General features: G+C 58.5%; 1 protein-coding gene across 6 annotated transcripts in view; it reads right to left on the bottom strand.

Annotated features, from left to right (window-relative positions):
* LOC113211849 (latrophilin Cirl) overlaps positions 1-14726 on the bottom strand; it is a 255784-nt gene that overhangs the window by 185450 nt on the left and 55608 nt on the right. For all 6 annotated transcript variants that reach the window (XR_008011518.1, XM_052270681.1, XM_052270682.1 and 3 more), the window contains exon 2: positions 10677-10835. Coding sequence is in view for 5 of the 6 variants with exons in the window: in XM_052270681.1 (XP_052126641.1) it covers positions 10677-10835 (159 nt within the window). In the remaining variant the exon portion in view is untranslated. The remainder of the gene's footprint in view (positions 1-10676; positions 10836-14726) is intronic.

Below are 14726 nucleotides of genomic sequence, written 5' to 3'. Positions count from 1 at the left end.
CGAGCGCGACCAACCCCTTCCACATTACACCCCCTTTTCCGCTAGGTTAATATTTTCCAGCCGACGGCCTGGTGCTGCCCTGGCATCATGGGGAGCGAGCGAGCGAGAGAGAGAGAGAGAGCGAGAGAGAGAGAGAGAGAGAGAGAGAGAGAGAGAGAGATAGGGGGGGGGGGAGAGCTATGGCGTCGAGAGAGAATGAGCAAAGGTTGACGAGCATGATGGGGCAAGGACGGAGGTGGAACAGGCCGCGGGCGGGGGCGACGGATCGCACACAATAACATTGCACACGCCGCGGCCCGGGCGGCCCTCGCTGCGGAGCGGCGACGCCGAAAAATGGGCCGAGATTAGTCAAAATAAGGGGTATTTATCACCGGGGCAGATCGCCCCATTTCAGTGCGCGTCGCTGCGCGTCCCCGCGGCCGCGCTGTGCGAGCAATGAGCATGTGCGCGCCGGTTTGAGAAATGTAATATGCAGATGGCAGTCGAGCAAAAGGAAGACCGAATCGCGCGCGCAAGTCGGCAGCGCCGCGCGAGAGAGAAAGAATTGAGCGCGGGACGGCAATTTGGTAAATTACAAAATGGGACAGGAAAATTGAGCCCGTGACACAGCACAGCCCCCCCCCCCTCTTTCTCTCTTTCTGTCGAAGGGCGAGCATGGGGCGTGGTGAGGCGGCTGGGGCGTGGCGCCGGCGGGGAAGGTGAGGGTTACTTCACACCTGAGGCCCGAGCGAGCCGCCGAGCCGGCCTCGACGCAGGCCTGGCCACCTTTGAGAAAATGCAGGCAAATCTAGATATCGGAGCTACAGCTTGCTACACGCCTAAAATGAACCCCGGAAGCGAGTGGGGCCGTGCGGCCCAGCGCAGCCCTCCCTCCAACCCCACTCCCCTTCCCCGCCGGCGAACGCTTTGATCAGTCACGCAATGCGCGCATTACCGGACCTAACTACCCCACCTGACCCCACCACGCCCCGCCGCACGGCCCGTCCCGGCCCGCCCCGCCCCGCCCCGATCAGTCACGCAATGCGCGCATTACCGGACCTAACTACCCCACCTGACCCCACCACGCCCCGCCGCGCTCAAGGGGGTACCCCTTTCTCTAATGCCCCGGGTGCTTAGTATTCTTCTCATCCCCCCCTTCCGCGCAGACATCACTCACTTGTCTCACAATCGCATTGCACACCCCTATTCTGTTGCCCCCACCGCCCCCTCACACAACACACACGTGCATTTCACTTTCACACACACACACACGCACCATTAACACAGTCACGTGGGGTGGGCGGGTGGGGCTGGGGGACTCGGGCCCCTTTTACTCCCCTGCCGCGCACAGCTAGAGAGAAAGAAACACACACACAGACACACGCACACGCCAACACACACATACGAACACGCACGCACGCACACACGGCCCGCCAGAGCGTTATCTTGGCGCCTACACAGAGCGCCAGCAGCCCCGAGGACAGCCCCAGCAGCCCAGCAGCAGCGTCACCACACGGCAAAACCACCACCAGGAGCGCGTCCTAGGGCGCAGGCATGAATGCTTTAGGGGGTTGCGCTCGGCCCACTATACTGCAACAAACTGCCGCCCCTCTCTCAAAACGGTTCCATAAAGAGAGACTGAAATACTGTAGTGGGGGCGTTACTGCGTAGAGCATTGTCGAAAACAACAGCGGGGCAGTCAGTTGAGCAGATATGGCGATGTCGTTTTGTTTCGACGAACCGGCGCTGCTGTCTTCATGATGCGGGAGAGCTTCAGCAGCCTGCCCCTGCCGGACACAGCAGCAACGCGCGATGCCTGTCAATTTTAATCGTGCCATCCAATTTTTCATTCAGCGAGGCCAACTATGTCGCCGGCGCCAACACCGCCCGCCCGTCTCTCTTGCTCGCACCGTACGGATCGTGAATAAGGGACGAGCCTATGACAGCGGTGCCACCGCGGCGCTGCGCGAAACAACTTGCGGCCGCCTCGTCCAGCCGCGCCCACGGCCGCCCTAAATCACTAAACACTTCGACTGGCCCGCCGTGTTGTTTTTTAACTTTTTATTGGAGCTCCCCACCCAAACACTGTCTCGGCCCGCTACTCGACATTTTAATCCCGCACGGATTTGTTTTTTTGTTGTTGCTGTTCTACCCAAATGATTCACGCGGGGGAGCTCCTCGCGACACCCACGGCACCAGCGGACCCAGCACCGGACCCAGCCGTCCGGGCTCAGCTGCGGAAACAGCTCGTCTCCGTCAAACAGATTTTGCCTGACACAATTTAAAGAAAGAATAATGAAAAAATTATACAACACGCAAAACGATGTAAAAAAAACACTCACATTATTTTATGCGGTCTAGACCAGCCATTCCCTTTACGCGGGTACTACATTTAAACAATTGCGGCCCTTTCAGCTCGCGCCCTTAAACTTTAAATTTACTTCTTTTAATCGCGCGAGGAAAGGGCCCTCCTTTCCCTCGCAGCGCGTGGGAGAAAGAGCGCGGAAGAGAGAATGTTTTCAAGGTCCCGGTCGTTACCGTCTGCAGGGCCGTTCTCTCGGCCAGGCCGCTCCGCCCAACATTGCAGATCGCGATTCTCGCAACCCTCTTGAAAGCGCGCGCAACGAACGCACCCCTCCCGATTCTGACGGAAAACACCGTCAAAACCAGAACCACGACCGCCCACTGGCGAAAATCTAGCTAAAAACAAGCGGTTTGCCAAAACCACCCGCGAACCTGCCTTGCCTACGACAAAACCCATTAGACCCTCACAAGCCGAGCAGTGAAATCAAACGAAAAGGTTTTCGTCGCCAACCTGCGGTAAGGGGGTGGCACTTGCAGGCTTTACAACGCATTAGGAGGGCCGGCCGCAGGAGGCTTGCATGTATTAATGAGCGCCTTGCTGACCCCCCGGCCGGCCTAGGCGGGGCGGGGCGGGATGATATTGATCTGCCAGCCGCATAGACGCGCCGAGCCGCGCCGCGCGACTCCACGACTCTCATAAAGCCGGTGAAATTGGGAATAAATCCAGGCTGCCAGGTCTAGAGCGAGCGCGACCAACCCCTTCCACATTACACCCCCCCCCCTCCTCTCTCCCCCTGCCACCACGAGCACCTCCCCGCCTCAAATTACCACCTTCACCACCTCCACCACCGTCAACACCCCCTCGGCCGCGTCCCCCACCCCCCTCCGTGGTGAACTAACTCCCGGAGCACCTGCGGCCAACACTATACGCTGTACCGTGGCGCTCAGCGGCGAAAACTTGTCGGCGTGGGTGTACACTGCAGAGGTGCGCGAATGTTTGTCACATGTAGGTTACCGTTCCAGGTCTTGCGATTGGGCTTCTTCACAAAGGCGCCGATTTTAAACAAGGTAATTGCCATCAGTTTGAGAAGAGTAAAAATATAAATTTTAAGTCAAGAGAACTCTCGTACCATGTCCTCGAGTCATCTTCACTCTGCTCAGACGTACACACGCACAACCCCTGCCCGGCGCCGGGGCAGGCGAGAATGTGAGCAGCACTTCCGCCCCCTCCCCCTCCCCCTCCCTCCCCGGCAGGAAACAACAACACAGCTGGCCTCGACCCCCCGAGGAGGACAAGCAGGCCGCCAGCAAGCAGCCTCCAGCCAGATTCCACCCGCAGGTGCTTCCAAACTGCCGCCATCCCCGGCCCCAGCCACTTGGACGCAAATCCCCTTCCCCTCCAAGGTGGCCGCGTCCTCCACTTCGCGGCGCCCAGGCAGCCCTGAACCCCCCCGGGGCACTTTTAGGCCCCTGTTCACCGAGGAGGCCCCAGAGAAAAGTTTAAATCCCCGTTAAGTACGCGCGAGGAGGAAGGGGTCAGAGTGGCGGTGAGGGGGGGGGGGGCGCCCCCCATGTTATTGCAGTGCCGGCTATGCGGCGTCTGTGTGAAATCCGTCGTCCCATGAAGTTGGAGTAAAGGAGCAGCTCCGGCCCGAGCGTCCCGAGCGGCCTCGGCCAGCAGCACGCCGCCTTACCTGCCGTCTGGAGGGCCACGTTGCCACATGTACGCCCGGCCCATGGCCCGGCCCGCCCTCCGCAGCCAGCCCAGCTGCTCCGGGTCCAGCCCAGGCCAGAGGCCCAGGCCGGCGGGACCTGCATTTCTCGATTGAACCCACTTCGATCTTTTAACGGCCCGTCGGGGGAGGAGGGGAGGGCTCCTCGAGGGGGTGGACGACAAGATTTACCGAGAGCGAGGAGGGGGACCGATCACCGGCCGGGATTGGATCCCCGTCGGCCGAAGGGCGTGGCGCGTACGGGGTGGGATTAAACTCCAACCCTCCGCCACCCCCTCCCCGACACCTACAACTACCCCCCGAGCCCCGAGGGGGAGGCGAGGCAGGCCATGAGGCGGGCCCACACCCCCGAGTGTACATCGCCTCCCGGCCAGCCGCGGCCCCTGCGACGTAGGCACTTTGCTGCGGTAAGGAGATACTATCCTGGAAGAGGGAGGCCTTGGGCCTCGGGAGGGTCCGGCCGAGGACACACACACACACACACACACACACACACACACACACACACACACACACACACAGAGAGAGAGAGCCTCCCCCCGAGGACCTCACGGTGGACAACCATCCCACAAGGAAATCGGCCCCTTCGCCCCGGGGGAGGGCGAGACGTGCCGTGAAAACAACACGAGTTACCCCGCTGTTACCCCCGTGTCACACACACACCTCCGAAAACCCTTCACCTCTGCGACCTTCTCGCAATTACCCCCCCCCCCCTCCCAAGCGATGGGTAACAGAAAAAGATAACACAATTGGACCGTTGTCATTCTGTTTTCTTGTGCCCATCATGTTGTCGTCTGGCAGCAGTCCCTCCCGGTCCCTCTCCGGCCGCCGCCGCCCCCGTCATCAACGTCGTCTTCGTCATCGTGCCGCTCGCGGAAGGCGGCCGGCCGGTGACTAAGTGTCCGGGGACCCGCCTCTTTGGCACCTCCCTTCCCTGCCTTCCCCGGAGCGGAACGGGGCCGGACCCGCCGGACCCGCCGGGCCCCGGTCGGTGCCAGGGCCGATATTCGCCGCCGAGCTGGCCGGCGGGGCCCATCAAGGAAGCCCTGCCTCGGGTGCGTCACCGCTAAACACATTCCCGACACGTCCGCGTTTAATCCCTCCCACCGGAGGGAAATAAACGTGACGCGTGTCACAAGCGTGACCGCGAAAACGTCATATATAACGTGACGAGGGCGCACTCGGGCTGACGACGTGATGACGTTTCCCTCCACGTGACACCAGGTGGCCTGGACTTCATTCAGGTCACTAGCGTCACTCACGTTATGGATAAATTATAACGTGACATGCGCTCTCCAGGTGACGACCTCTGGCGGCGACGTCCATGCGTGACATCAGATGACTGGAGCAGATAGTGATGGAATGGCACATGGCAAATAAGTATTCTGTCCTCAATTTTATTGAAATTAGTCGAACGCCAAAGCCAAATTACCACAAAAGAATGGAATCTCGCCCAATCCCTGGTGGGCAAGAATATTTTCTTTACATCCACGTTTTATTCATTGCTTCGCTTTAGAAAGGGTTTGTGACAACTCGTTCATAGCGAACTGGACGACCTATTAACTCGCCAGAATTACAGAAATTGAGTGTGTCAACATTTCACGAAATTACGAATGTTCGGTTCGCATTACGTACTACTACTACCCTCATATACAGCTTGCCATTTCTCAACCGCGAGGTGGGCCTTCCGCGGGGTGGCGCGGGGGTGGGGGCAGTAATGTCCACCGCCGAATATGGTTATCAAGTAACCTGGTAGGACCCACTGGAGCCCGGGGAGGGGGCGTGGGGGGGCTGCCTGCGGGGGAGGAGGGGGGAGGTCTTCGGCAGGCACAGGCATGCCTGCCTGCACCGGCGGGGCGGCGTTGCAACATCTGGCGAGTGAGCATCCGAGTGGTGCCGGTGCGGTGAGTGGCCCCAGCCGTGGCCAGGCGGCCCAGCCCGGCCCGGCCCAGCCCCCGCGGCGTTGCCACGTCTGCCCCGCGCGCGCCGCCCGGCCGGCCCGGACAGCACAGCCCGCTCAGCCCGGCCAGGATCGCGGCGCAGCGGGCCGGGCCGCGCAGCACGGCGCAGCGCAGCACAGCCACCTTATTGTTTTATCCCTCTCTCGATCATCTCCATGCTGAGCGGCCTTTGTTCGGCCGGTAGCAGCACAGAGAGAGAGAGAGAGAGAGAGAGAGAGAGAGAGAGAGAGAGAGAGAGAGAGAGAGAGAGGGGGGAGAAGGAGAGAGAGGTAGGGGGAGAAAGGAGATGGACAGGTGAGGCCGCGGTAGGACCGAACACGCATCGAAGGGGCATAAACAGGACACAATGCTAATGGCGAGTATGCTAAGGAGCCACGCCGCGCTCCCTCCCGCACACACTCACACTCACACACACACACTCACACACACACACACACACACAAGCAGAGACACAGACGGCAGGATCCTTCGAAAGGCCCCGGCTGATGGACTGCAGCGCCCCAACCTTGCTCCTTTTTCATTTTGCCCCCCGTCGCCGCCGCCGGCTGGCGATGCTGAAATGCGGACACTGGTGGCTGCGGCGGCATTCAACTGAACGGCACAATGAAATCGCCATTTCAGCCCGTCCCGTCCCGTCTTGACGCGTCGAGCCCGCGGGTGAAAAGTCGTATGGATGGACGGCTAGGTGGGTGGATGGCGGGCTGGCTTGGCTACCTGGCGCCAGTGAATGAGAGCCTCACGCTTGCGTTTGCAAAAGCGAAACTTGTGCAACTCACTCACACACGCATCGCACATAGCGCGGTCATCCTACTCATCAGTACACCATGCACCATTACCACACTACACGGGAGAAAAAAAGTTGGTAGAGGGGAAAACATTGAAGAATACAAGTCCTGTTCGAGAAAAAGTCCTTAGATCTTGTCCTTAAAATATGTACATATTTCTATATATTTCTTTTCTCTCTTTTTAGGATACTTCTGTATTATCTGATAAGTTTTCTTTAAATTATCAAAATTCCTCAATATTTTTCATTTTTTCTCAATATGTAAGACATTTGTTTTTACAGTGTGACACTGACATGAGCCAACATCAAAAATGCACAATGAGTTTGAAATAAAGGAAATCAGCGCTTAGACTACCCTATTGCTCATATTTGTTCAAACTTAGATGCTTTCTTGAAAAAACAAAAAAACAAAACAGCTATGAAACTCATTAAAACAAAAATAAAACTTTATCACGAAAAAAGAAAACAGCACCTTCCTTGCGGGAAAAAAAAAACTGGGTGCGCTGTGCGGCTGTGCGGCGCGCCGCCACCTGTCCGCCCCGCCTGGCTCTGCCCCGCCACCATTGGCGTAATTATCACGCCCGAGGATACGGCCGGCCAAGTTATGGCGTCCGATTCCTTCCCGGGATTATTGATGCAGATGAGGAGAGCGGGAAGAGAAGAAGATGGGCAGAAAAAAATAAAATATAAACGGAATAAAATCAGATCAGATCGGCTGCGTCTGTGTGCGAGTGAGTGTGCGAAATAGTTCCCATGATTCATGGAAAGGTAATGACCACCTGGGCCGAGCACACGCTGGGCGCGACAGGAGCGCCCCGGCCGTGTCGAACAAAAACAACAAGAGTAGGACTTTGAAGAAAAGGGAAAACTTTGAGGAACTGGCATATTCGAGGGAAAACTCATAAATTGAAGATAGGTCTCAAAAATAAAGGGAATTCTCACATTTTCTGAGGACATTGCCCACAAATCTGAGTTGGTTTTCCTTAAATATGAGTATTCCTCAAAGTTTTCCCGTTTGCGTCTGAAAAAATATCAGACATTGATTTTACTGTGAACCGGGCCACGAAGTTGACTCATGTCCACAAAAAGACAGCACTCCCCAAGCTAGCCACTGCCAGGCTATCGGCCGGGTCCCAGCGCTGTGTACGTGCACCTCGGCCGCACTTTCGAACCCTTGCCCGTTCTCACCGCGCGGCGGGGCCGGCTGGGACAGATAGGACCCACGGAAACCTACCATCGCATCGCCGAGATCAACCACCTCCCTCTCCGCCGCGCCGCCCCGCGCCGCCCCGCGCCGGCCTTTATCGTGCGTTTATAGGTGTTGGCGTGGGCGGCGGGTAAACAGAGCTGGACCCGGCCGCTCCCACGCCAGCCAGGCCGGCCAGCCCGGCCAGCGATAACTGATGAAAGGCCGCGCAGGGGGAGGTGGGCGCTGCTCCCCTAGGTGTCGGGGGGAATGACAGGCGCCCCCCGGACGGGACCTGGACGGGACCTGGACGGGACAGCCAGCGCCGCCGGCCCGGCGCTGCACCACCACGTGATTGCGGGACATCCTGGATACACACTCTGACTGACAGACGGACCGTCCGGTAAACACCTTCCGACTCACGCGCCCCCTTCTCCCTCTCACGGACACACACGCTCAGACACACACACACACACTCAGACATACACACATGCACAGACACACATGTACAGGCACACACACCCAGACACCGGGGATCGAACGAGCAAGCGCGCCAGACGCCGCCGGCGAGTCGCCTCCATTCGTCACAGTTCCGAGGAGAATCCGTTCCGTACCTCCAGCCGACCGGGGCGTGGCGTGGCGTGCCGTGGCGTGGCGTGGTCGGGCGCAACGCAACTGGCCGGCAGGCGTGGCTCCGCGTGCGTACACACACCTCGTGTTTACCGAGAGAGCGAGAGAGACCACGCTAACCAAAGGTAATGACCGGGAACACCATAAATCGTCGGGGCAGCGCCACCCTTTTCCGAACGATTTAGGAAAACGCGCGAGATTGTCTTCATTTTCATAATTGCCGCTAGATCGCTATCGGCGGCTAGGCATTTATCCACGCGCGAATTTCATCTCATCCTTCTCCTTCTCCTCCTCCTGGCTGGAACACGATACGGGTATCGAGTCCGGCCAGACAACCCGGAAAAAAAAAGAAAGACAAGTGAAGGAACATAAAAATAAAATATACTCCCAAACTCGTCCGAGATGGAATGCCCTGCCTCCGCTGCTGTCGCGCGCCCCCAGAACCCCCTTTTCGATATAAAACTAAATCTGCAAAGCGGCTTTCGGTTCGGTCGTCGTCGTCATCATCATCATCATGCGAAGCTCATCATCCTCCAGGGCGAACGAAACGAGCGCGAGAGGAGGGAAAAAATGATGTCACATTTCTCTTTCGTATTATCAATTCGACTGCTCTTGCTGGGCTGTGCTCAGGCCGGCCCGCCGGCAGCCAATGAGCGTCCAGGGAGATGGAACCGGAAATGAAAGGCTCCTGCTGCTTTAGCCGGGAGGAAAAAGAGGCTCGCGTCTGGCGCGTGTATCTGGAGCGGATCGAAAAACAGGCGGCGCGCTCCTAAGACAAGTCTCGCAGCCGTTCTGAACCGCCACGCACTTCCATGTCCAAGTTCGAATCCTGCAATGGGAGGGTAGCCGCAACGACGTCCGAGGTTCACGCCCGAAAGTTCCTCACTGTCCGAGTTTACAACAGCGTCGGTGGCTAGCCAGACCTGTTCCAGTTTGACATTAACTATAGATCACCAGCCGATGTCTTAGTTTTACTCCGGTCCTCATATCAATTGAATAGCTATAGGCAGGAGGTAGCGTATTTTAAAACGAATCGTATACCAACGACGCACCGCGTCAAAACAGCGTCAAAAGAGGTCGACAAGACAATAAAAGTGAATTTGCTAAAAACTAAAAAGTATCGAGTCCCTGGCCGGGTGCCCCCCGTGGGGCCCGGCCCGGCGAGCCCAGGGGTCTCGGCCGGACCCATCCACACCGCACCCAGGCGGATTGATTGCTTATCTCTAACCCATACCTCCTGTCCTGTCCCCGAGCGGCCATCGGCCCCAACAGGCTGGCTCAGGCTGGCTGGCCGGCCCCGGGCGGTCACCAGTCGCCCACCAATGGCGTCAGAAATCCGACCAAGCATCCCAATAACTCCCCCCCCCCTTTCCCCATTTCCCCGTGAACATTCCCCTCGCCATGGCAGACGAGTCACTCGCCGTGTCCTCTGAAGGGTCCAATATGTGGTATTTTAATCAAATAGTGACGATAACGTAAAGAAAATGATACCGTCTGATAAAAGGGTAAAACAGCAAAGATGTTTGTACCTATAAAAAACTTTTAAAAGGGACGGCCAGGAAACCATGTGCTTGATTCGAAAAACAGTAAGCCCAAACTGAAGCTCGAAGCAAGTAAAATGTTCGACGAGGGCGAGAAGGAATAATAAACAGAATACACGATAATATGCTTGACTGACATTTACATGGAGAACACAGAACACAGTATTCTGGATTCCATAAAAGCCCGTCATAAGTCCCCCCTCCCTCTTTCCACACACACACACACACAGCCTAATAACAACGGTTTCTAAACGCCGCGTCCCACAACCACCAGCACGTGGGGACAAAACCTCCGGCCGCCGCACGACTCAATTCAGGAGAAGCAGAGCTGGACAGCCGTGTGTTTATTATCATTATTGCATATTAGAGCCTTCGACAGCAAATGGACTTTAATGACACAGCGGAGCCCGGCGCTGCCCCGCCATCAGCAGCGCCCGGCAGCGCCCGGCAGCGCCTGCCCGGTGGGCGGCGGCCGCTCTGCTCTGCTCCGCTCCGCCCTGACATCGCCGTGGTCGTGCTGGTGGCGGCTCAGCCCGCAGCTCAAATTAAAACACTTACCGAGATTCCGAGCCAGGGCTGCTCCGGGCGAGCTCAAACCCAGCAGCAGTAAGAGCAGTGCGAGCGGGCTCGCGAGCGGATGGGTCCGCGGGCCCCGGGACCGCCCCCGCTCGGGAGGCACCCCCCGGACGGGCACCCGTGGCCACGCCATGCCGCTAGCTGCAACAGAGAAGACAAAGACCGCGTTAGTATACATACTCACATGGGATCCGAGGCAAACAGTCGGTGCTCAATAGTACACACAAATACAACATAACATCTTTTAAAAGTAATGCGCATTCCCTGCGTTAGAACACACTGCCCCTCTAAATACGGGAGAACAAATGTCCTCGTTTCGTGCAGACACGCAGAAAAAAAAGAAACAAGAAAAAACGTAATAAAGGTGTTCACGTCGTGTCCTGCCGGGTGTAGATAGATGAACAAGGCCTTTTAAAACGCACCGCGCTTCAAATTGCGTGGGACCGCTGGCCTGGCTGGGACGGTGTGAAGGGCAAGCACCGAGCGGCCATACCCGGCAGAGGGCCCTGCGGCCAGGGCTCTAGCCGGGGCGCCACACGAGAAATGTGCTTCACGTCGCATTCGAGCCCACAAAGTGCGCCATTTGGCTTGAAGGACCCTGGCTGGCAGGCGGGCCGGTGGGACCCCAGCAGCGGGGCCCGGGGCTCACTGTACACGCCCCGCGCCGGCAGATCCACACTGTGAGAGGGACACCGCTGGAGAAAGAGGTGGTAAGTTTTGGTGGTTATAGTGGTGGTAGTGGTGGTTGTGGTGGTTGTGGTTTTTGTGGTGGTTTTGGTGGTGGTGGTTTTGGTGGTGGTGGTTTTAGTGATGGTGGTTTTGGTTATGGTGGTTTTGGTGGTGGTGGTTTTGGTGGTGGTGGTTTTGGTGGTGGTGGTTTTGGTGGTGGTGGTAGTTGGGGTGGTGGTAGTTTGGGTGGTGGTAGATTGGGTGGTGGTAGATTAGGTGGTGGTAGATTAGGTGGTGGTAGATTGGGTGGTGGTAGTTTGGGTGGTGGTAGTTTTGGCGGTGGTAGTCGTGGCGGTGGTGAAGATGGTGGTGGTTGTGGAGACGGATGTGGTTGTGGAGATGGATGTGGTGAGGGGGTGGTGGTGAGGGTTGTGAAATGGTAATAGTGGAGCTTGAGACAGAAGTGGTAGTGGTAGTAAATAGAGGTGGTGTTAGTGAGTGGAGGTGGTGATAGTGAGTGGAGGTGGTGATAGCGGAGATGGGGATAGTGGAGGTGATGGGATGGTGGGGGGAGATGGCGGCAGCCGAGAGGCTATGCGGCGGGACTCCTGGGGTCATGCTGACAACAGCATAAAGGAGTGTTCGGCTCTCATACCGCTGAGCCCAGCACATTGGTATCTCCCTCTCCTGATCCCCAACCTCTCTCTAGGCGGCCAGGGCGGGGCTGGGCGGTGCCGACATGGAGTCGAGGTGCGCCTTACGCAGCTCATGTTAATTAGAGCAAGTTCAAACTGTGCGTCGTCCCACCCGCTGGGAATGGCGTCGCGGGGCGGGGCAGGGAAGGGCGGGGCGGCGCAGACAATGCATCTTAATTCCGCCGCTGCGCCGCTCTTGATGAGCTCGCCTGCCAATCCCGGCCGGACGGGGACACATTTTTTTTCCTCCTCGGCATCCAGAAGCAGCAGCAGCGGGACGCGCCGCTCCACTCGCTGCAGGGCCGCCGTGTCGCCGGCAGAGCCAGGCAGAGCCACGGGCAGATAACATCCAGCCTCTCGCACGCACACGATCGAGCTCCGCCGAATGCGTTTCCGGAAAGAAATATCGCACACGCGCTCCCCTTGGATCGGCACTCCGGACCACAGATCATGACCGCTCCGGCGCGAGCCCAAACACACCGGCGTGTTCTTGTCCTTCTCCCTCTCGCATTGCCATTCCGTGCGCCCTTCAACCCCTTACTCATCTCTCTCTCTCTGCCTCTCTCTCTCACACACACACGGCACACCTTTTTGCCCCAGTTCGCTATCGCCCCTCACCTTGCATGCGCCGCCGAACTACTTCCATCACTTACTGCTTGATTTGCTCCCCGCTCGCTGCGGGCACGACCACGGCCACACCGCCGCCCGGGCGCGCCCGGCAGCCCCAGGTTCAGCATTTCAGACATATTTCGCGATTCGCCGCTCGTGGCTATATATAAGGGGATGCTCAGCGGAGTGGAGCGAAATCACCGAGGAAGAGGGGGCCCAGAGTCATCCCTAAACCACGTAACGCCCCACAGGCCACAGCATCTCCTCTCTCCTCGCCCTTTCCCCAAAGCCCCTCTCTCGCTCACCCATCCTTTCGACAAACAGGTTTCTTTCAACCGCGACGTCGGTACACCGAGTCGAATCGAGCCCCGCCACGCCCCACCCCGCCAAGGCATCGTCGTCCCCGCCGAGCGATCGCCTGGAAGGGCCGGGCTGCCGGGCTCCTTTACTCCTCGACTCAGACTCACGTCGCTGACGAACGAAACGCACAAGAAAAAGCCACCTCACTCGGCGCACAACACCAGCGGCAGAAGAAGTGAGGCTTCAATCCCGTGCAGCAAGCAGCTCCGATCAGCCAAGCCCAGCCAAGCCAGCCGACTCGAGGAGGGGCGAGCAGGCAGGGCCTCGCTCAGCGAGCAAGCAAGGTTCCGGGCAACACACGCGAATGGTCCAAGGGTACGTTTGATATCGAGTTCCTCGCAGGCTACGCCCCCTCCCACTTCCCCTTCGCGTAGTATTACTGTACTCTGGGTACATACTGAGCGCCCACGATATTGCGATACTGCGCAGACTCACACTCACACACACACACACTTAGGCCCCAGTAGCAAGGAGACAATACAGGATACACCGTTAGGCTCTTTGCCGCTTCCCCTCGTCACGACCTGCCAGATAGCGTCACGGCCTACAACCTTTTCCTCTCGCTCTCGCCTCTCTGTCTCTCTGTCTCTCTCTCTCTCTCTCTCTCTCGCAGGTGAGATACATTCCTGGAAGGGCGTGGTGGCACCGCGAAGCGGATCGTGGCGGGGCGTTGCGGGGCGCACTTTCGTCAACATCGATCTTGTCATTGTGTCACGAGCGGGCGGGCACCTGTGTGTGTGCGTGTGTGTATGTGGAGGTGTGTGAGTGTGAGAGAGAGTCTATGTGAGTGTTTGTGGCGCCCGGAGTCAGCCTTGGCCAACACCGCGAGCCCCCTCCTCCTCCCCCTCCCCCCTCTGCGGTTTGTTCACCGGGGAGGGAAGGTGTGGCTGCGCCGATCTCCAAGCGTCAAGTCGATACAGGGGGTCATTCATAATCGCACCACACCGCAGCGCCGCGCCCCGCCCCGCCCCGGGTCCAGTCCGGTCCGCACGCCTCGCCATGCCCGGGCTGGGCCGGCCGGCCGGCCGTTCAAGTGTTTCAATCAACTCAAACACTCTCGGCTCAATGAAGGAGAACAGATGTTGCCCCGGTAATTACCGCCACCCCGGCCCATCACGACCCCCCCCCTCCCCCTTTCCACCTGGAGTCCTCCCGACAAAACAACGACGACCCGGAATAATAACATCATGGAAGCGGAGCAACACATCCGAGGCGAGGCTGGCGCAGGCTCCGGCCGGCCCCGCAGCCCGAGGTGCAAAGCCTCCCGTGACACACCACGGCCGCCTTGTGTGGTCCGGGCGATGGGGCCGGGCCCCGGGGGCGAAAGGGGTAGCGGCGGGTAGCAAAAACGGTCTGCAGAGCGGCAGGCAACCCATCGCCCCTATTGTGGTGTACCCCAGTACACTCACCGACAGAGTTTGAAAGGTCCTGGTCACATGACGAGCAAGCAGCCTCGCAGACTGCACCGCGACCGCGCACTCGAGGTGGCCAATACGGCACACATGCTTGGCGAAGTGAAGGCGAGGTCCGGCCGCGGCTGGGCCGCTCCTTGAAGCAGCGGCGGCAGCGCGGTGGTCCGGCTCCAATGAGCCGAGGCGGAGCGGCTCAGAGGTGGCCGCCGGCCGCCCCCGGGCCAAATAACCCCCACATCAATTAGGCATCATCTCGATGAAGTCATTTCCACCGGCCGCTCCGCTCG

This window comes from Frankliniella occidentalis, unplaced genomic scaffold, assembly GCF_000697945.3.
Source record: "Frankliniella occidentalis isolate FOCC.00 unplaced genomic scaffold, Focc_3.1 Scaffold134, whole genome shotgun sequence".
Taxonomy (NCBI): domain Eukaryota; kingdom Metazoa; phylum Arthropoda; class Insecta; order Thysanoptera; family Thripidae; genus Frankliniella; species Frankliniella occidentalis.
This window is presented reverse-complemented; position numbering and strand designations above follow the sequence as displayed.